Source organism: Xyrauchen texanus, chromosome 18 (genome assembly GCF_025860055.1).
Source record: "Xyrauchen texanus isolate HMW12.3.18 chromosome 18, RBS_HiC_50CHRs, whole genome shotgun sequence".
In the NCBI taxonomy this organism is placed as follows: Eukaryota; Metazoa; Chordata; class Actinopteri; order Cypriniformes; family Catostomidae; genus Xyrauchen; species Xyrauchen texanus.
This window is the reverse complement of record NC_068293.1, coordinates 94043-115304: the sequence shown is the minus strand read 5'-3', so window position 1 is coordinate 115304 and position 21262 is coordinate 94043. Positions and strand designations below refer to the sequence as shown.

General features: G+C 40.7%; 1 protein-coding gene across 1 annotated transcript in view; it reads left to right on the top strand.

Annotated features, from left to right (window-relative positions):
* LOC127658554 (mitogen-activated protein kinase kinase kinase 12-like) overlaps positions 1–14814 on the top strand; it is a 31395-nt gene extending 16581 nt beyond the window's left edge. The window contains exons 8-14 of the mRNA XM_052147903.1: positions 2679–2788; positions 3451–3567; positions 4439–4558; positions 7320–7974; positions 9768–9835; positions 13833–14118; positions 14600–14814. Coding sequence (XP_052003863.1) covers positions 2679–2788; positions 3451–3567; positions 4439–4558; positions 7320–7974; positions 9768–9835; positions 13833–14118; positions 14600–14704 — 1461 coding nt within the window. The 3' untranslated portion in view covers positions 14705–14814. The remainder of the gene's footprint in view (positions 1–2678; positions 2789–3450; positions 3568–4438; positions 4559–7319; positions 7975–9767; positions 9836–13832; positions 14119–14599) is intronic.
* The last annotated feature ends 6448 nt before the right edge of the window (positions 14815–21262 follow it).

Below are 21262 nucleotides of genomic sequence, written 5' to 3'. Positions count from 1 at the left end.
GCATCAACCCTAGCGGTGCGACCGCCGCGGAGGATTCCATATGCCCCAGGAGCCTCTGGAAGAGTTTTAAAGGGACCGTTGTGCCTGGCCTGAAACTGGCGAGGCATCTCAGCACAGACTGAGATGATACAGGCATATCAGTACAAAGTCCTCCCCTTCGGCATGTCTCTGTCCCCTCGCGTCTTCACGACAGTCGCAGAGGCAGCTCTTGCCCCGCTCCGAGAAGCCGGCATCCGCATACTCAATTACCTCGACGACTGGCTCATTCTGGTCCACTCACGAGAGTTACTATGCGCTCACAGAGACCAGGTGCTCAGGCACCTCAGCCGCCTGGGGCTTCAGGTCAACTGGGAATAGAGCAAGCTCGCCCCAGTTCAGAGCATCTCTTTTCTCGGGATGGAGTTAGACTCAGTCTCAATGTCAGCACGCCTCATCAACGAGCGTGCGCAGTCAGTGCTGAGATGCCTCTCCAGTTTCAGGCCAGGCACAACGGTATCCGTGGGCCGCTCCGCCGTCGAGGGTAGCAAGAGCGGATGAGCGAGTGGCTTTGTGGCTTTGTGATGAGTGGTGAGGGGTGCTCTCCACGATGACATCAGCTCATCATGCACCTCCGGGAAAAAGGAGACCGGGCTGGCTGTGAGGCGAGCCGCTGTTGCCTCGAGCACGGACGGGAGTCAACGAGCGTGCTGGGGGCGGGTGGTCCGAGGGGGAGTACCCGGCAGAGCTGCACCCATTGCATCCCCAGCTCGCCTCCATCGCCAGCAGTGAGAGCATGAACCATCCACAAACGCAGCCTCGGTGTGATCACTGCCCAGACACACGAGACATCGCCTGTGGCAGACTGAAGCGGAGAGCACTCTACCACATCCAGGAACTACACAGGGGCGCAAAGGCATCTTTAGAAAGACGCGTCCTGAAAAGGACGTTCAACGCCGCTCTGTACTGCTCTTTTAGTGATTTATACTCTTTTAAAGAAAATCACTCTTTTAATAACTCTTTTAGGCAAGGCAAGGCAAGGCAAGGCAAGTTTATTTATATAGCACATTTCATACACAGTGGTAATTGAAAGTGCTTTACATAGAAGAGATTAAAATAAGAATAAAAAAAAAATATAAGAATAATTGAAACAGTTTAGAATATAAAATAAAATACGTTTTTAGAGTTTTTTCTCTGCGCTGTCGAAGCACCCAGGGGCAAATTGCACTGCGTGCAAGGAAGGAGAAAGCCGCTGTAATGCGTCGTCAATCCAACAGCATGCAGAGCGTCAGAAGAATACAGGAACCGGTGTGATTCGTAGCAAACAGCTTGCACAACCATCGGCTCCGAAGAAAATTTCTGAATGAACTCGACGTATTTTTTCGCCTTTATACCCGTATGGCGGGGTATGCAAATACTGTCTGCCAACTTCTCATTGGCCTTTTTTCATAGATCAGAGGCATATTCAGCGCTCAAGAGAGACCCCTAGTGTCGCTTCTCCGACACAACGTCGAGAGAGCGACAGACGGGGAACTACATTTACAATCTTATTCAAGTTCAATCAAACTGCACAAGAGCTCAACTGATAGAGCGTTGCACTTGTGATGCAGAGGACGGGGTAAGAGTCCAGAAGAGCATGCATGTTAAAACATGAGATGAAAGTTTCACAGAAACGCTTCAAAATAATGTGGTTGCTTCAGCAATTGTTTTTCATCACACATTTACTCTATATGACACTATCGGTTAGGGTTAGACTTAAGGTTTATGGTAGGGAAGTATTTATTGATCCAAAACTTTCATTAATCTGAAAAAAAAAACTCATCCATTGGGAGAAAATTCAACTCGCTTTTGGCACCACACAGTGGACATTTCACTTTGAAACTCCCTCAATATGTGCAGTGAACCAAATAATATCATTTTGTAAAGATTTCACGTAATTTGCATGAGATCAGGCTGGAACTGTAATGTGATTATTAGAATTGTGATTTGATTATGATCTTTATAGATAAATGTACATTTGATTTCCAAAAAATTACAGTCCAAGGTGTCATCTTGTATAATTTGATACAAAAAAGGGAAAAATAGATAAATAAAAATGTATTTAATTTTGGCTTGAATAAATTCTATCATCATTTACTCACCTTAATGTTGGTCCAAATCCATATGACTTTCTGTCTTTTGTTGAACATTTAAAAACAGAGATGTTAAGGGGTCTGGGTTGCTCACCCCAGGAGTTGTGAGTTTGAATCCAGGGCGTGCTGAGTGACTCCAGTCAGGTCTCCTAAGCAACCAAATTGGCCTGGTTGCTAGGGAGGGTAAAGTCACATGGGGTAACCTCCTCGTGGTCACTATAATGTGGTTATCGCTCTAAATGGGGTGCGTTACATGGTAACAATGTAACGCACTCAACAAGTCACGGGATAAGATGCGCGGATTGACGGTCTAAGATGCAGAGTCAACTGAGATTCGTCCTCCGCCACCCGGATTTAGGTGAGTCACTACACCACCACAACGACTTAGAGTGCATTAGGAAATGGGCATTCCAAATTGGGGAGAAAAGGTGTAAAAAAACAACAACAAAAACCATTTTGGTTTCACCATTCACTTCCACTATATGAAAAAGGTGCAATTAATGTGATCACTGTTAAACCAATTTTAGACTCACCAGTCAAACATCTGTGTGTGTGTGTGTGCGTGTGCAGGCAGAGTGGCGTGAGGAGGTGAAGCAGCACTTTGAGAAGATAAAGTCTGAGGGCACGTGTCTTCACCGTCTGGATGAAGAACTGATTAACCGCCGGCGAGAGGAACTCAGGTCAGCAACAATAACATGGACCAAAACATTCCCCTCTGAAAAAAACATTCAGTAGTATCATTACTACAGCTATAGCTGAGTTACTGAGATTTGACCTCCAGTTTAATGTACAGTCTTTTACTGTAATTACAATATCCATTCATATCATAGATAAAAACCAATTACATGTAAATGTATATTTTCAAACAATGGTTGTTTCCGAAAATGTGTTCTTTTAAAGGATGTACTGTAATGCATTTCTTGGCCATTAGAATGTTCTTTAGGTATGCAGTTGAGCAGTATTATTACATTCCCGGGCATACTTCATTCGGGAAGGTGGACATTGGGCCTAATTCATAAAATACAAGCAGATGAAATCTTTTGGGATATTGTAAGTAAAACCTTTCATAAGTAAATTTGTCCCATACAAATTAAAGGGACAATTTACACAAGAATGGTTTCATGAACAATTTATGAACACATTTTGTTCTGTTTATGTTATGATTAAGGCCCATTGTCCCGTGACCTGAAAATATGACGTAATAACAACAACCATGAAAATCATTTACAAAGTTGTCATTTCATTATATGAAAGAATGAGAAGAGAAAAATCAGAAGAGTGGACATTCTGTTGGCCGATATCGTCCTGTGTGTTGATGACATCATATGAATAATTTGAACAGGCATGCTCTGGACATCAGAGAACACTATGAGAGGAAGCTTGAGAGAGCCAATAATCTATACATGGAGCTCAACGCAGTCATGCTACAGCTGGAGCTCAAAGAGAAAGAGCTGCTCAGGTAATGCACACACACTATGTGAAGATTCAAAGGTCAACAGAGGTAACATTTTTAAAACCGCCCATGCCATAAAGCACATATCAAGCTGAGAATCAGCACATTAATCGTTTTTAAGATACTGCTGTTGTTCATGCAGCTTAAAAAAAGCAAAAAAACATTTTGAATAGTCTCGCCACGATTTCAAAAATAAAAAAGGATAAGGAAGAAATGATACCTAAAAAGTTTTATTTAAACTGACAAACCATTTTTGACCACTATGTGACACTGTCTCCTAACAGCTCAGATACAGGACATGATGTCAAAGACACATACCAATTTTCATTTAAATCTGAAAAAGCGATAGAAAAAATTATTTATGTAAAAATTCTAAATGGCAGAAGCAATATGGCCGATATTGATGAACTGTTGATGTGTCGACATGACCCAAGAAATCAATAGGCACCAACCTCAGGATTTTAGGACTAACAGTTCAAAAGTTACAGGCAAAAATAGCTATTTTTTTTATGTTTTGACCTACTGGTGGAGCTGTTACCTAACTTGGCATGTACCCTCAGATCATGGTCCCGATGAAGCATACCAAGTTTACTTTCATAGACCAAAGCATTTCCGAGATACAGCCTCATTTACTGTTTTACTGCAGCATTGTTAGATTTGCGTTGGACATAAGAGAGAATCAAAATTCGGTTTGGTCAGTTCTGTGCGGCTCAGACTAAAGATCATCTGAGACAATTTTTAGGCAAACTGGACATACAGTATGGCGTGTAAAATATAAATGTAACTAATCAGATTACTAATTATTTAAAGATGAAATCTATTACCACAAGAAAACAGTAGATTAATGGTATGGTAATACTCTGTGTTCTGTATTTAGGAGGGAGCAGTGTCTGGACAAGAAATATCCGAGTCTCTTCAAACATCACCCCTCAACTACAGTGGACAAACTCATAAAAAAAAGAAGCATCCCTCAGAAACTGCCCCCTCACGGCAAGAGGTATGGACAGATATCTATCTGCAGTGTAGCTTGAGAATTTCCTTTTCATAGGATTTGAGATGAAGGACGACCGATCGCATTATGTCCAGGCCATATATTACGATCAAGGCTCTGTGATCTGTTTAATGTTAAAACAATTCTCAAATCCTGGATTTACAAAAACATGGACAAAACTTTAAAATGCATCGATTAGCAAAATAAATAAATACAAACAATGAAATAAAAAATTAATAAAGCTGTATAATTTTACATTACAGTTTGATTTCACTATGGTTTAATGGTTTAAGATAAATAACACGAAAAGCAAAAATATTTGGGATACACCCACCGATGTAATGTTTGGGCAATATGATACCAATTTAAACCAAAAATTATAGGCCTGTACATATATTTTGCCACTTACCTTATTTGGATTTATGCTTTATAAATATACAAAGTAGAGACTGACCTATATATTGGTTTTGCGATCGGTTAACCTCTACCTCTTAATATCGGTTTTATTGTTTTAACAGAGAATAATTTACAGTGAACTTATTTAATCTGTTGAACACAGGCCAACATTTTAAGAGAGCCACAATTAAAGATAAATACAAGATAAAAAGCTTTTATTTATTTACATTTCATTGCTTTTACAATATTCCACCAATTTATATGGGTGGGAGTTTCTTTATATTACACATTATATTATAATATATATGGGTACACACATACACACATATACAGTATATACTGTATATAGAGTATATATATATATATACACTCGCCTAAAGGATTATTAGGAACACCATACTAATACTGTGTTTGACCCCCTTTCGCCTTCAGAACTGCCTTAATTCTACGTGGCATTGATTCAACAAGGTGCTGAAAGCATTCTTTAGAAATGTTGGCCCATATTGATAGGATAGCATCTTGCAGTTGATGGAGATTTGTGGGATGCACATCCAGGGCACGAAGCTCCGTTCCACCACATCCCAAAGATGCTCTATTGGGTTGAGATCTGGTGACTGTGGGGGCCATTTTAGTACAGTGAACTCATTGTCATGTTCAAGAAACCAATTTGAAATGATTCGAGCTTTGTGACATGGTGCATTATCCTGCTGGAAGTAGCCATCAGAGGATGGGTACATGGTGGCCATAAAGGGATGGACATGGTCAGAAACAATGCTCAGGTAGGCCGTGGCATTTAAACGATGCCCAATTGGCACTAAGGGGCCTAAAGTGTGCCAAGAAAACATCCCCCACACCATTACACCACCACCACCAGCCTGCACAGTGGTAACAAGGCATGATGGATCCATGTTCTCATTCTGTTTACGCCAAATTCTGACTCTACCATCTGAATGTCTCAACAGAAATCGAGACTCATCAGACCAGGCAACATTTTTCCAGTCTTCAACTGTCCAATTTTGGTGAGCTCTTGCAAATTGTAGCCTCTTTTTCCTATTTGTACTGGAGATGAGTGGTACCCGGTGGGGTCTTCAGCTGTTGTAGCCCATCCGCCTCAAGGTTGTGCGTGTTGTGGCTTCACAAATGCTTTGCTGCATACCTTGGTTGTAACGAGTGGTTATTTCAGGCAAAGGTGCTCGTCTATCAGCTTGAATCAGTCGGCCCATTCTCCTCTGACCTCTAGCATCAACAAGGCATTTTCGCCCACAGGACTGCTGCATACTGGATGTTTTTCCCTTTTCACACCATTCTTTGTAAACCCTAGAAATGGTTGTGCATGAAAATCCCAGTAACTGAGCAGATTGTGAAATACTCAGACCGGCCCGTCTGGCACCAACAACCATGTCACGCTCAAAATTGCTTAAATCACCTTTCTTTCCCATTCTGACATTCAGTTTGGAGTTCAGGAGATTGTCTTGACCAGGACCACACCCCTAAATGCATTGAAGCAACTGCCATGTGATTGGTTGATTAGATAATTGCATTAATGAGAAATTGAACAGGTGTTCCTAATAATCCTTTAGGTGAGTGTATATATATATATGTATGCTAATGCCCGATATGCCAGCGGTTTTAATTAGGTCAATAATTATTGATGACAGATGCATCAGTGCATCCCTAAAAAAATTGCTAGTTTTCCATCTAAATTAAATATTTATTTATTTTATTGTTTTATTTTCTCCCCTTTTTCTCCACAATTTGGAATGCCCAATTCCCAATGTGTTCTAAGTCCTCGTGGTGATGTAGTGACTCGCCTCAATCCAGGTGGCGGAGGACGAATCTCAGTTGCCTCCATCTTATCACGTGGCTTGTTGAACGCATTACCGTGGATGTGGAGGCACACGCTATTCTCCCTTATATATCCAAGCACAACTCACCGAGAACGAGAACCACATTATAGCCACCACGAGGAGGTTACCCCATGTGACTCTACCCTCCCTAGCAACCGGGCCAATTTGGTTGCTTAGGAAACCTGGCTGGAGTCACTCAGCATGCCCTGAATTCGAACTCACTACTCCAGGGGTGGTAGTCAGCGTCAATACTTGCTGCGCTACCCAAGCCCCAAATGTTTTTAACCACATAAAAAAAAAATTTACTAAAGCAAATGCAAAAAATTATGTGTTTTAATTCACTGTGTCATGCACATTATCTTGAGGGAGCTGCTTTTTCAGGATGGAGCAGCTGAATTACCTTCTTGCTTCAGGGAGAGTTGTATTTGCAGAATTGAACTATTTAAATTGACTTTGTAAAGTGCGATTAATCAGGAAAAGAAATTAATGTAAATATAGATGTCATTATAATCTTCTGTATCCAGGCCTGATATCCTGAGGTCAGAGATCATTCTGCCTAAGATGGACACCGGTGTGCTGCAGGTGACGGTCCCACCATGTGTGAACCGAGGCCCCACTTCACCGAGTCGCGCCCGCAGGGTTAAAACACGCCACCGGAGGAGCGGACGAGGAAGCAGCGGGGATCTGTCTGGACCTAAACACCCATCGGCCCCTGTCAGTAGAGAGAGAGAGCCCATCCTGTCAAACTCGGCAACGCCTGCTCCGGCCCTTGCAGAAACAATAACCGGGGGTGCGATGAGGGAGGCCCAGCTGGAGCCGCCCCCACTTAAACTCTCCTCCTCCAGCCCAGATCTGTTGTGCTCTGCTCGGCGTGTGGAAGATGGAGTCAGCGCCGGCACAACTGAAGCCCTGGGTGGAGAGAACAGCAGCGTGGCTGGAGCGGGGGCGGGACTGGATGAGACACCGCCCAGAAGTGACACGGCAAGTGAAGACGCGGCTTCACTGCCATTCTCCAGCAGCCCGGACTCACCCTGCTGTGCTAGAGGTGGGCCTGTGGGTCGAGCTCATGTGGAGGAGCGGGAAGAGGGCATTGGGGCGGTCCGTCTACCCAGGGGATCCAGTGGAAGTCACCTGACTCCCTCAGCAATACTCTATCGCGCTGCTATCACACGCAAACAGGTGCACACATCTCTCTATTTCATATACAGTTATAATGTCCTTCAGATCTGCAGTGGAGTTCAAAATTCTGAGAACACATTGAAAATGTGACATTCAAAATATAATTTAAACATCAAAATAAACAAAATTTTGTATTTAAAAACAATGTGAGCAAAAAAAAAATACAAATGTAAAATTCATCTGCACAAGATTCTGCACCAATCTTAGTCACTAAACAAATGTGAACAATTTGTGACATTGACTATGGTAAGGTTTCCGTAATGTGTTTTGATTCGATTTGGTGTTTTGACGTATTTCCTACAGAAAATGGAAGTGGGGTAGGACATGTCGAACGACACGTACCGCTTAAAAAAAAAATAGCCAATAGGCTTTAGTTTACAGCCATAAAAACATGCCGCCTTCTACCGTGTTGTTGCTCATGTCAGAGCTGCTAACTGGGGGGGAAAGCAATCTCAATACTGGCTAGCATATCCAAAGACTTAAGAAGCGAAAGATGATCTACCTTAACGCGTACAATATTTTGTCGAAAAAAATTTAGCATCTTAAAGGTCCTGAGCGATATGCTTACACTCAAACAGATAAAAAACATCAGTCATAGTAATAAAAAAGTCCTTAATAATTAGAATAATAATAATAATAATTATTATTATTTTAAATCACATTAAGTAGTAAAGTAGTAAATGGGTTCACAATAGAAATATTTGTACATTCACCGCTAATGTAGGCTATACATCTCCCTGTGTTCTTGCAAAATAAGAACGGAAAAGTAAATATTTTTTGTCAGTTCCCCTGAGGAAGGACCTTCTTGTCAATAAATAAATTTTTGTCATCAACAAATTTTCTGTTTACTGAACCAATGCAATTTTTTGGATAAGTTTTCATCACATAATGCATATATTGTCTTATCGTCTTCCTTTGTGTTTTGATTTCCAAACTATTTTTATATCTGGCTTGTCAAGACTAAGTTGTTTGATGGCGGAATTTGCAACAGAACCGACACTGTTACTCATACAGTACATTCATTGCTTGTGCTCGTCATGTTCACAATCCGTCACACAGCAGGCACCACTAATACTAAAGTTACCTAAAGTTTGGTTTGGCTCTACATTTATGGGCAGATTCATTTCTGCCACAATGCCTAATCAGTGAGGGTTCGTTGCAGTACCATATTTGACCACTTTTCCATTGAGGAAAAATGAGGGGCGCTGTGGAGTTCACGGGTGCAGCAGATTGTTCACATTTATCAGGTTTGGTTTAATTAAAACTAACTCTGGTGTGATTGCTCTGTTAGTGAAGTTCTTTTGAACAAGTGTGAATGCTGTCACCCAAACCAGTAAAAATGCCAGTGTGAACGCTAAGCGAACCAGGACTAAATGTATAATTTTCTTATTTTGGTCTGGACCAAGAGGACCAAGAGAACCGAACCACAAGTGTGAACACACCATTAGATTCACATTCTCATAAATCTATATCAAACACAGCGTAACAAAGGTTTCAGCTGCATTACGACTAAAATATAGAATATATGTATACTAAGCCTGTTTTTAAATACATATGTCAGCATTTTGAACACATTTATGGATTTACAAATTAAATTATTGTAATTTTATATTATGGATCTGTTGTATGTTTTCAAGTGAATCAATATTTAGGTGGGGCTCAGCCCTACCTACCCATAAAGACGAGCCGCACCGGGTCAAAATAACAAACAACATTTGAAATTATCCTTTAATGTTTTTTGAACTTTGGTAGCTATGACACAATTACATAGAGAGAGTGTTGTATCCTTGTAGCGACGTGGCGTTTCTTCAGAGGAAGAGGAGGGTGAGGTGGACAGCGAGGTGGAGTTACCAAGAAGACGGTAAGAATATAAATACATGCTCTTCCATAATTTTTTTTTTCTTTATGAAAAAAGCTAGTTGGGAATTTGTTAGTGTGTAATGTGCATATCCAAATTCATAATAAATAAAAAAAATGGTAAACTTTGGCAAATGTTGCTGAAAAATAGCTTGAAGTGGATATCTTCTCATGCTTTGTAGTGAACCTTTTACTGCAAGGAAATCTGTTGAATATTAAATTGTTTCTTTGTAATCCATACTTGTTTCCTTGCAATGAGAGTGTAATAGTCAAACTTGGCCATAATCTATGATGTTTCGTGGAATATGGATAGGGAAGAAATACCTACAGAATATTAAGAAATTGTAAATACCTAACCTGACCTAATCTGCAGGTATTGTACTTGCATAAGCCTAGTGTATGCATACGCTAGTGTATGCGTATAGGGCAAGTAATGTAAATCTCTTCATCAGCAGGGTACGTGAGCCCTGGAAGCGTGCGGACCAGTTTTTCTAACTGTGCATACACTGTAGGGATAGTTTGCGCATTGCTGTTTGCATTAATTAATGGGTCTGCAAGGTTGCAACAATAACCATTAGGCCATTGCTTTCATGAAGAAGTGCACCAAAACAATGTAAACACCAGTGAACAACTGGAGATGAAGGTAGAAACCACAATAGTGTATGTGCAATTCAAGACTGCTTGTTTGTGGAGGTCAGAAAGTATCTGCATTTGTATAACTTGAGTCTGAAAGACAATAAAGACATATTTATGGGTCTAAACTAGATAAAGAACAGTTTTGCATAGCAGTCATAGCAGGCATGCATCAACCACCTGTGTATTTGTTCATGGTTAAATGGAGTATACTTTGAAAGGCTAGAGCATTCAGATCTATACATATGCTAGTTTATGTGTGTAAACCAAAGTATACTTTGGGCTTTAGAGATCAATTGCATGTTAGATTAGATACAAATATTAGCATCATGGCACACTGGCACTTTGTATGTCAAGCGTTTCTCTTTGGTGGAAAATTACTTTCTTACCAAAGATTTGCCATAGATCTTTTAGAATTAGTGGCAAACATTTACAGTCAACAAACGTTTGCTATAGATATATTGGCTAGTAGTGGCAAACATTTTCCAAATATTTGCCATTGATCTTTTACTGAAAAACATTTATATTAACCAAAATTTTGTCAGATATTTTGGCCAATAGTGCCAAACATTCCCATTTACCAACTATATAGATCTATTGGCTTGTAGTGGCAAACATTTAGTTAAAGATTTACTACAGTTCTTTTAGCAGTAGTGGCAAACATTTATATTTACTAAAGATTTGCGATTTATTTTTTTGGCCAGTTGTGGCAAACAGTTACAGTTGCAAAAGATTTTCCATTGATCTTTTGGCAAGTAGTGGTAAACATTTACAGTTACCAACGATTTGCCCTTCCGCCTCTGTGTAGTTCCTGGATGCGGTCAATATCTCTCTAAATCTGCCAGTCATAGACGCCGCCTCGTGTGTCTGTGCAGCGATCACACCGAGGCAGCATTTGTGGATGGTACATGTACACACTGCGAGAATATGACCATGGCAATGTTGCGGTCGTGGCTTTCATTTCTTAAAGTGAATGCCACTTCAGCCGCCCCCCCATCACTCCTTTTTCCCATGGGATTGAGGACGACCCAGTTGGCTATGGAGGCGATTTGGGGATGACAGTGGGCTCGGTTTCACCGGGTACGTCCCCACGTATCACCTGCCCCCCGGTACACTCGCTTGCTTCCATCCGGGCTCGAGGTGAGGGCGGTTCGCCTCACAGCCAGCCTGCATTCTCCCTTGAGCCCCCTGAGTTAGATGATGATCTCGCCACTGTATCGGAGTGTTCAGACATCTGACGCAGAAGACTCGACTGGGCTGCCACCTTTGGGTCAGCCCGCCCAGTCTGAGGCTGATGCGCAGATGGCCGACATGCCATCTGACCGACTTGGCTGCCGCGAGCATTGGGTTGGACTGGAACCCTCCATCCTCCCCACAGCCTTCATGGCTTGACGATTGGTACCTCAAGTCAGGACACCGCTCTCAGCCACGCCCCCACCGGTACCTTTCTTCCCGGAGGTGCATGACGAGCTGACGAGGTTGTGGAGGCCACATTTCACTACACGGAACCGACCTCCTCAGTCGTCCGCTCTCACTACCCCTGATGGTGGGGTGGCCCAGCTGATTTGGGACCGGTTTGGCATGCAACAGGTAGACCTCTTTGCCTCCCAAGAAAATTCCCACTGCCCGCTCTGGGACTCCCTAACGGAGGCCCCTCTGGGGACAGACGTGTTGGCACACAGCTGGCCCCATGGGCTGCGCAAGTACGCATTTCCCCCAGTGAGCCTTCTTGCATTAGTGCTGTGCAAGGTCAGGGAGGACGGGGAACAAGTTACCTTAGTGGCTCCTTACTGGCCCACTTGGACTTGGTTCTCGGATCTCACGCTCCTTGCGACAGCACCTCCCTGTCGAATTCCCCTGAGGAAGGACCTTCTTTTCCAGGGATGGGGCACCCTCTGGCATCCGCACCCAGACCTCTGAAACCTCCACGTCTGGCCCTTGGATGGGATGCGGAAGGTCTGTGTGACCGGTTATAGACATGATCAGCCAAGCCAGAGCTCCCTCTACCAGGCAGCTTTATGCCCTAAAGTGGTGCTTGTTCGCAAATTGGTGTTCTTCCCGGTCTGAAGACCCGCAGCGATGTGCAGTTCGGTCAGTGCTTTCATTCCTGCAAGAGAGGGAGGCTGTCCCCCTCCAACTTGAAGGTGTATGTAGCCGCTATTTCGGCCCACCACGACGCAGTGGACGGTAAGTCCTTGGGTAAGCACGACCTGATTATCAGGTTCCTTAGCGTCACCCGGAGACTGAACCCTCAGGGGTGCTGGTATATCACACTTTTTTGGGGCTTTGGGGAGGGTTATGTGTGGCCGATACACAGTTGCTTCTAGCATGCAGTAGCTTGCTTTCACCAGTGTCAGTAGTTCACGTAACACGGTTTAGTGCATGGCATTTTTAAATGGGACCTCTTGTGTCACTACAATCGACACAACGTTGAGTGAGTGACAGAAGGGGAACATCATGATTACTGTTGTAACCTCCATTCCCTGATGGAGGGAACGAGACGATGTGTCCCCCTTGGCTCCTGACTGACAGATGCACGTCCTCTTCCCTTTATACCTGTATGTCCGGGGGCGGAACATGCAAATTCTGTCTGCCAATTTTTTATTGTCCTTTTCTCAAATCCAGAGGTATGCACGGCTCTCAAGAAAGACCCTTGTGTCACTACAATGGACACAACGTCTCGTGCCCTCCATCAGGGAACGGAGGTTACAACAGTAACCATGACGTCACCAATGATTTGCCATAGATTTAGCGGCTAGTAGTGGCAAACAATTATAGTTAACAAATATTTGCTATAGATCAATTGGCAAGTAGTGGCAAGCATACTGTATATAGGCCAGTTACCAAAGAATTGCCATTGATCTTTTGGGTAGTGATGACAAACACTCATGGATACCAAAGAATTGCCATTGATCTTTTGGGTAGTGATGGCAAACACTCATGGATACCAAAGATTTGCCATTGATCTTTTGGCAAGTAGTGGCAAACATTTATTGTTAAAAATGATTTTCTATAGATTTAGTGGCTAGTAGTGGAAAAAATGTAAAGATAACAAAAAGATTGTCCATTGATCTTTTGATGATTAGTGGCAAACATTTACTTTTAACAAAGATTTGCCATTGATCTTCTGGATAGTGATGGAAAACATTTGTAGTTACCAAAGATATCTATGCAAAACTTTAGTGCCATAGATCTATTGACCAGTAGTAGCAAACATTTGCATGTTTACATGTCGATGTATGTTCAGCTGCCACTGAAGACTGGCACTGGGAGTTTTCTAATTGGAGTATATTTTTGCCAGTTTAGTCATTTAAATTTCAATCATGTCCTCATTTAATTATTTATGTTCTTAATTGTGCAATTGACAGACGGCCGACCAGTATAACAAAGTGCCAATCAGTATCCACGTTCAGTTCGGAGAACCTGTCCGTTTCAGAGGGAGAGGAGGGGCATACAACAGATCACTCCCACAGTGGCACACCAGACGTGGTCAGTACCAACACAGACGAGCGATTGGATGATCGCAGCGATGACCTCATCTCTCAAGGCTCTGAGATTCCTGCTGATATCACAGACCCCACTCTGTCTGAAAGAGAGGCTGCGGCCCTTGAAGCTGAGAGAGCAAACTTTGACCTTGAACAAAATATCTTGGAGGTACACAAAACACACAACATTAAATTTGAGCCGATGTACTTCCCAATAGATGTATCTGCCTATGTTAGTTTAGTCCTCTACTGTATGTTACAATGCAAAAATACAGAGGCAAAGTCAACAGTTGCACCACTTTTGCACGTGGTATTTCAGTGCAAAAAGCTACATCAAATTCACTTATCTCTGCAATCTAGTTTAAGCAGGTGTAATCATTGATGAAATTGTTCTGCTTCCTGAGTATTCAAATTAAGTCATTGCCATTCCTTTCCATGCAAACACGCCTCCTTTCTATGTAAATTACGCTAATTATAGATTGGGTTCAGGACAGATTTTGTGGGCTCGTTTGTGCCTTTGCCTGTTCGGGCACTAAACCAGCATAGACAGTGCATGCAAAACAATGTCGCTTCTAAAGGACCCAATTCATTCTTAGTGAATTCCCTGTATAATGTGTCCAAGAGTTTGATCCTACTCTCTCTTTTCACAGACTCGTGCGCTGTGTGAGGATTCAGACTGTGACAGTGCTGAACTCGACCAATCAGGGAGCGGAGAGCCGAGCCGTCCCCCAAGTGCCGGAGGCCCTCAAAACTGAAACACACACACACACAAGCCACAAATAAACTTGTGCAGTGGAGCACACACACACACACACACACACACACACTCTCTCTCTCTCTCTCTCTCTCACACACACACATGCAACACATTCAAATAAACTTGTGCAGTGGGGCACACACACACACACACACACACACACTCTCTCTCTACACACACACACACACACACACACACACACACACACACACACACACACAATATTGGTGCAAAACAAGTGATTCAAAAAGCAAAACGATTTGCCACTTTAAGAACAAATACTCTTGGCACTGGTCAAAACAATGTTGGGATTGTAAACTGCCTCATGACCAGGACATAAAGCCACGGAAAATATAATTTAGGAAGTCGTACATCAAGATAAAAAAAATTAAATGTGGATAGCAGGAACTATGTAAAAAGATCAATCCACTTACAAAATTCAGGGCATTCCTGATAAGCAGCAATGGGGATGAACAATATTATTGTTAGGTTTGTTCACCCGTAGAGCAAATAGACTTCCAGGGCCAGATCATCTCCATTAATGTGCACAAGGCTTGTGGTTAGAAGTTAGATTCAGAATAAAGCATGTTAATCTATTCTCTGAAGACACATTTAATCTGTCACTGGAATATAGAGTGCTGGATGAAACTCAAAACAAAGAAAGTATTGATTTTTTGTATTCACCTAAATGTACCCCAATAATCTGTTCAGACATGACATTTATGGAGTGTGTGGCATTGAAATTGAACTGACTTCACATGTACAGACACTTCTTTCCAGAGCACTTAAAAGGTGCATTTACAAATGTGATTCTATTATGACTATTAAGACCAGAGTTTATGTAAATATTTATTTAAAAGGATTAAATAAAAATATTGGTAAAAGGAATTTAACAAAAACACCAAAATAAATCTCACATTTATACGATTCTCCTGTGCTTGTGCCACCCTACTATGGCAGCTCCAATAGGTTTGGGTATATGGGCAGGTGTGAATATGTACAGTTCTATCATATAGTCATTTCCCTTTGCTAGTGCAGGAACATACAACCCTCGAATGCAACAAACAACACCATCCATAAACACAGACTGAAGACTCATGATTAATGATATCTGTTAAAACTGTTTGCTCTCTACTTACCTCTCGAATTATTTTTCGATACGTTTGCATTCAGAGGGACATGCAATATGTACATTTCAACTGATCTGATAAAAAAAAAAAACACTTTTATTTTCTGTAATATCTGTAAAAAAAGACACACAAACAACAATAAAAAATTATGTATATGAATTTTAGCTTGCAAGATGTAGGTCTGAGAAGTGTAAAGTTCTAAAGAACAAAAGCATGATATATACATTTGTATGTATTTTAATTTCTAAATCAATTGTTTTTATACATCTAAAGAAATGTTTGCACTTTTTTTACCTTGAATGTGTAATAATGTTGTGTTGCTTGTAGGCACTTTACAGTAGAATGTTTATATACACTACATTATCACCTTCTCATGTTGCACTGGAAATGTTGTATTTATCATAATGATGATGGATTCATCAGATTATGTATGTACTGTATGTATATTAAGACCTTTAATAAGGAAATACTTTGAACCACATCACCTTATCTTTATGAAAAAAGATTTTAACTACAGCAAACAAAGTTTTTCCTTTATCATTCAAGTGTCAGAAGGTTGTATATACTGTACAGTATTTAAAAAAAAAAAGAACATGAATCTGGAATATTGTCAGTCCTATTCTAAAATAATTCATAGTCTTCAAAATTTGGTTTACATTTACATAAACAGCAATAATCTGACTATGACAGTAATCTGAATGTGAAATTAACATGTAAGATGCATTTTCTGATTTTCTGATTATTTTAAATACGAAATATTTAAAATAGTCAGAATAAGTTTGAATTGAGATGTGGAGTATCTTAAAAGTCCCATTATAAATCTCAATCCAACTATGACCCTATGTATTTTGCATCATAGAGCAGTCAAACCGCTTGACGACACATTTTACCTTCCAGTGTTTGTGAACTTGTAAAAATAAAATATATAATTACAAAATAACAGTTAAACTGTAAAAAAATAATTGCGTACACTAACATTATTCTATAGAAGAGATGTGTTATACTGGAGGGACTTCAGAAACTAAACTTGTTCCACATTCTGTAAACAGGAGACGTGCAATTCTATAAGTTGTTTTAACACTTCAACTGGAATATCGTCCAATTGTAGAAATTTAGAAACAGACCAATATTCAGACTATTACATCCCATGTAAATGTAGCTAATGTCAGTCATGGAGTCCTTTTAAGGAATGACAGGTGTCAGTTGATTTACAACATAAGTGCAAATCTCAACTCAAAATGACTGTAAATTTGCCTTAAATCATGGCACAGGCTAATTTTCCAAATCTCCGTTATCAGTTTAGAACCTGCAGTTTCAACTCTATCAATATGAATACAAGAAGCTCCTACCTACACAAGTTTGACAATTTACTATCCTGTCAAAAAAACTAGCCCCTTAGGGGGAATTACATTTCTGACATTTTTTGCATTCCCTCTAAATTATTTTGCCTTTCATTGCAAGAAATTAACCATGGTTCCCTTATAAGTTGCTGATGCTATGGGAAGCTCCACCCTGGAGTGACAATCTCTGAAGCCCTTTACAGTCGTGCCAATTTATTGGCAGATGGTGCTTTGACGCTCAGCCCCCGATGTGCACAACATCACGAGCATATAGTGCAAAACATGCCATTTCATCAGAATTTTCTCTTTCAGGGTTGCGATATCTTTCACAGCGAGTGGATTGTTTTCTACTTCCATGTTTGCTCCTACAAATGGACGAGCCTCACTTCGCTGTTGATTCTGCAGAGCTTCAGCAAGTGAATTATTTTTTACTTCCCTGTGGTGCTCCAATGGAAAGTGTATCCTTTATCATACGCATGTGAAAACGCTATTGTTCTTGTGTTGTTTTACTGTACAAAAAGCAAATAAAAGAGCCGTTTGCTTAACAACATCTTTTCCAAGATGGTGTTTTGCAAATGTCTCCATAAGCATAAAAACAAAGCGATATATCCCACTGTCTGGTGGGCTTGAGTACTGTTTTTATAAGTAGCACTTGTTAAGATTGATTGACTTTCTGTGAAGGCATGAAACTCAAGATGCTTCGCTCTCAGCTCACTTTCGTTCAGAAAGCCGAAGCCGTTTCCCACTCTGCCTGCTATGCTCCTTATGTGGCTTCCGAGGAACTGTACGAAGAAGTGCGTGAGAACAGAGAATAGAGTATGGAGTTTGAGGATTAGTTGCCGGACCTGCCTTGCATACATCCTCTCCTCCATGTCAAGCAGCTCGCCCATTCGGTACGAGTGCATAGTGCTTTATTCTGGTCTCAAGTAGGCCCGGTAAAGCGGGCCTCTCGCTTCCCTGCCATCGAAGATTCGTAAGCGACTTCTGGTGTATCACAGGTCAATTAGATGACTGCTTTCACTATTGTTGGTGACGTGCCAGAAGGCTGCCATTTCAAAACAAAAGACCTCATTGCATATGCAATAGGCATGCATGCTTGTTAAACCCTGTGGTGTCGCTGCCATAGCAACCAGGAATGACCCCTTGAGTGGTTTGTCTGTGGGCAAACATCCTCTGGTCAGTAAATTGTTGTATGGTGGAAGACAGATGGTGCCATGTTGCCCTTCTACTGTCCTGGCATGGAACTTATTACTGATACTAAACGCACCAAAGGGTTCCCATTTTTTTGTCATTAGAGGCAGTAAACTTTTGCATACTCTCCTTGAAGACCGCCCTGCTACTCGCTTTGGCTTTAGTCAAATGTGTCGGGGACCTTCAGGCCTTGAGAGTCAACAACTCTTGCTTTGAGTTTCAACCGGGCTTATCAAAAACCATTCTCATCCCCAAAGTGGGTTATGTGCCCAAAGTGCTGGTCACTCCCTTCAGGGCTCCGGTTGTAACCTTGCAAGCTTTCTCTCCTCCTCCCTTGAGTCAGACGAGGCTAAGAAACTGCACATGCTCTGTCCTCTGAGGGCATTATGCATGTACATTGACTGTACAAGCACTGTTAATTTTTGTGATGGTTAACCATAATAAAACGGGTAATAAAACAGGAAAACAAGTAAAATCATGGTGCATTTTGTGGTTTTACTATTCAAATACCATAGTTCAACTTTAGTTACTGTAGTAAAACCATGGTTAATATATTGCAAAGGAAATGTAAAACTATTTTAAAAAAAATTTCTCCCTGTCTAAGGCAAAGTACAATTATGTCAAGAAAATCCAAATGAATTTAATATTGGTCTAGTGTAGCAATAATGTACATAATAACAGATACTAACTCATTTACTAATGTGTACAGACTCCATGCATAAACATAATGTGATTAAATGAGTGTTGATAATGTCCATGTAATAATCTCTGAGCTAACTGCAGGATCTCCACTGTCCCACTGTTGGTTGAGCTCTCACAAACCCTTGAACAGTTCTTTGAAATTGAAAACAGTCAGTCAGTGATTAATTTTACAATGAAATTATTGATGCAATGTTTTTGAAAAAACTGTTATTATTTGGGCTAATTTTGTCATGTCTCATTTTATTTATTTATTTTGCTTTTCTTTGTATTCGAGGAAACATCAATACACAATTATATAATGCCTTATTTTCAGAGTGCAAAAGACAAACCAACAACAACAACAATAAAGCCCTTATAGAACTGAAGTACCCTTTCTGAGTGCAAAACCGAAGGATTGTAGTGACTTTGATTTGAAATGCATGTGATATATAATCTAGGACAAGTCTGATTTGGTTTTAATCTGCTCTAATTCAAACTCTAGGAATAGAGAGCCCGTCCACGTTTTCAGTCAGCTTGGTTCCGGAAGTGTTTTTCCCATTCATTTTTTTCCATAGGGATTTCATAAAATCCTTCATAAAAGAGTTGTAAGTCATGAACTGAACCACCCAGCTCCGAGGTGAATTACAACATTAATAACTGTGACTTGAAACAAAAAAAGTGATTACAAATCAGACAAAAAGACAAATGCACTTAACACCTTTTATTAGGGAATGAACTACTATTCCATGAAGCATTGCGAATTATGTAATCTAACTGAAAACAATATAAAAATGTAAAACTGTTTATGGGTATAGACTCAATATATTTGAATTCTATTTGAAAATATTCAGATTTGTACAAATATATAAGTGGTTTGAGAGTGTATCGTGAAAGTTGGCATTCGCTGCAGTGGTCTTTTGGGCATTGTTGGCCATGATTCTCTCATAGGTGGATCGTTTCCCTTCAGGATCATGATTATCACCAATAGTAACACAATTATTGTCTTTACTGACCTGGAAATGCCCATCTTGAGGTTTCGGACCCAGATCTGCTATCAAACCCCATTAACCTCGACCTCTGAGGATGTTCTGACCAAGGCTGGTGAAATCAAGTCCCCAAAATTCCATATTTGGCTTGTTTCTAGGAGAGGCAAAAAAACAAAAAACAAACAAGTGACAACTGAACTTTGCCATTAAGTATTCAATCCCTTTATGATTTTTTTTTTAACTGTCATTTAAGCACATTTCTCAGTACCGAGAACAATTTTTCCAGTATCTTCATACAGTTGTCTTTTCCAACATACAGCTTTACACATCAGTTAAAAATCTTCCAAAATGCACAACAACCACCCAAACACTTTATACATGTTATACATGACAAGATCACTGGAAGCAGGGTTTGAAATGAACTGTTTGGCTCGCTGTGGCTGGTATTTACCAAGGTCACTAGCCACTTATCATTTTTACTAGCCACAATCCCACACCTCGCAAAAAGTGATGAAGGTAACTGGAGACTATAACCGTATGCATTTTTTTGGATATTTTATTTAAACAAGAATGATATGAGTTCAGCAGGACAGAAGCTTAATGGTTTAAGTAACCTAAAATATCCAAAGTCAAATGCCAGTTAGAACAGAAGTATGATAGATCAGGAGGAAAATAGCATGTCCATACTGTAATTCATGGAAGTTTCAACTCCTTCAAATTGTACATGCCGATGAATGTTTACCATTGTTCTAGCATTGTTTAACAGTGTCATTTGTAATGATGGTGCTATAAGGTAAGACCATGGGTAACTTCACATTGAGAGGTTTGACTTCCTCCATACAACGCTTTATACTAGAATGTTCTCTGTAGAATTCAGATGGGTCACATAAGTTTTGTGTTTTCCACCGGCCGCTGCTATATCGAGTGAAGTGTGACTGAATCGCGCACGTTTCACTCTGGTGATCTTCTCTCTGGTTCACCGAAAGCACGCTTCATTCGCCCTGCACAGATGCACATTTAAGTTATGAGTGGCATGAATGTATTGATATTCACAGAATTTTCGATGCAGGAAAAACCCTGAAAAAAAAACGTGACGAGTAAGAGTGTCTGAGTTACCCGCCACAGCCAATTTTGTATCTTTGATTTTTTTATAGAAAACAAAATGACATTACAAAACATACATTTCCTCTTTATTGTGTCACACGTACTGCAGTACGTTACACAGAGG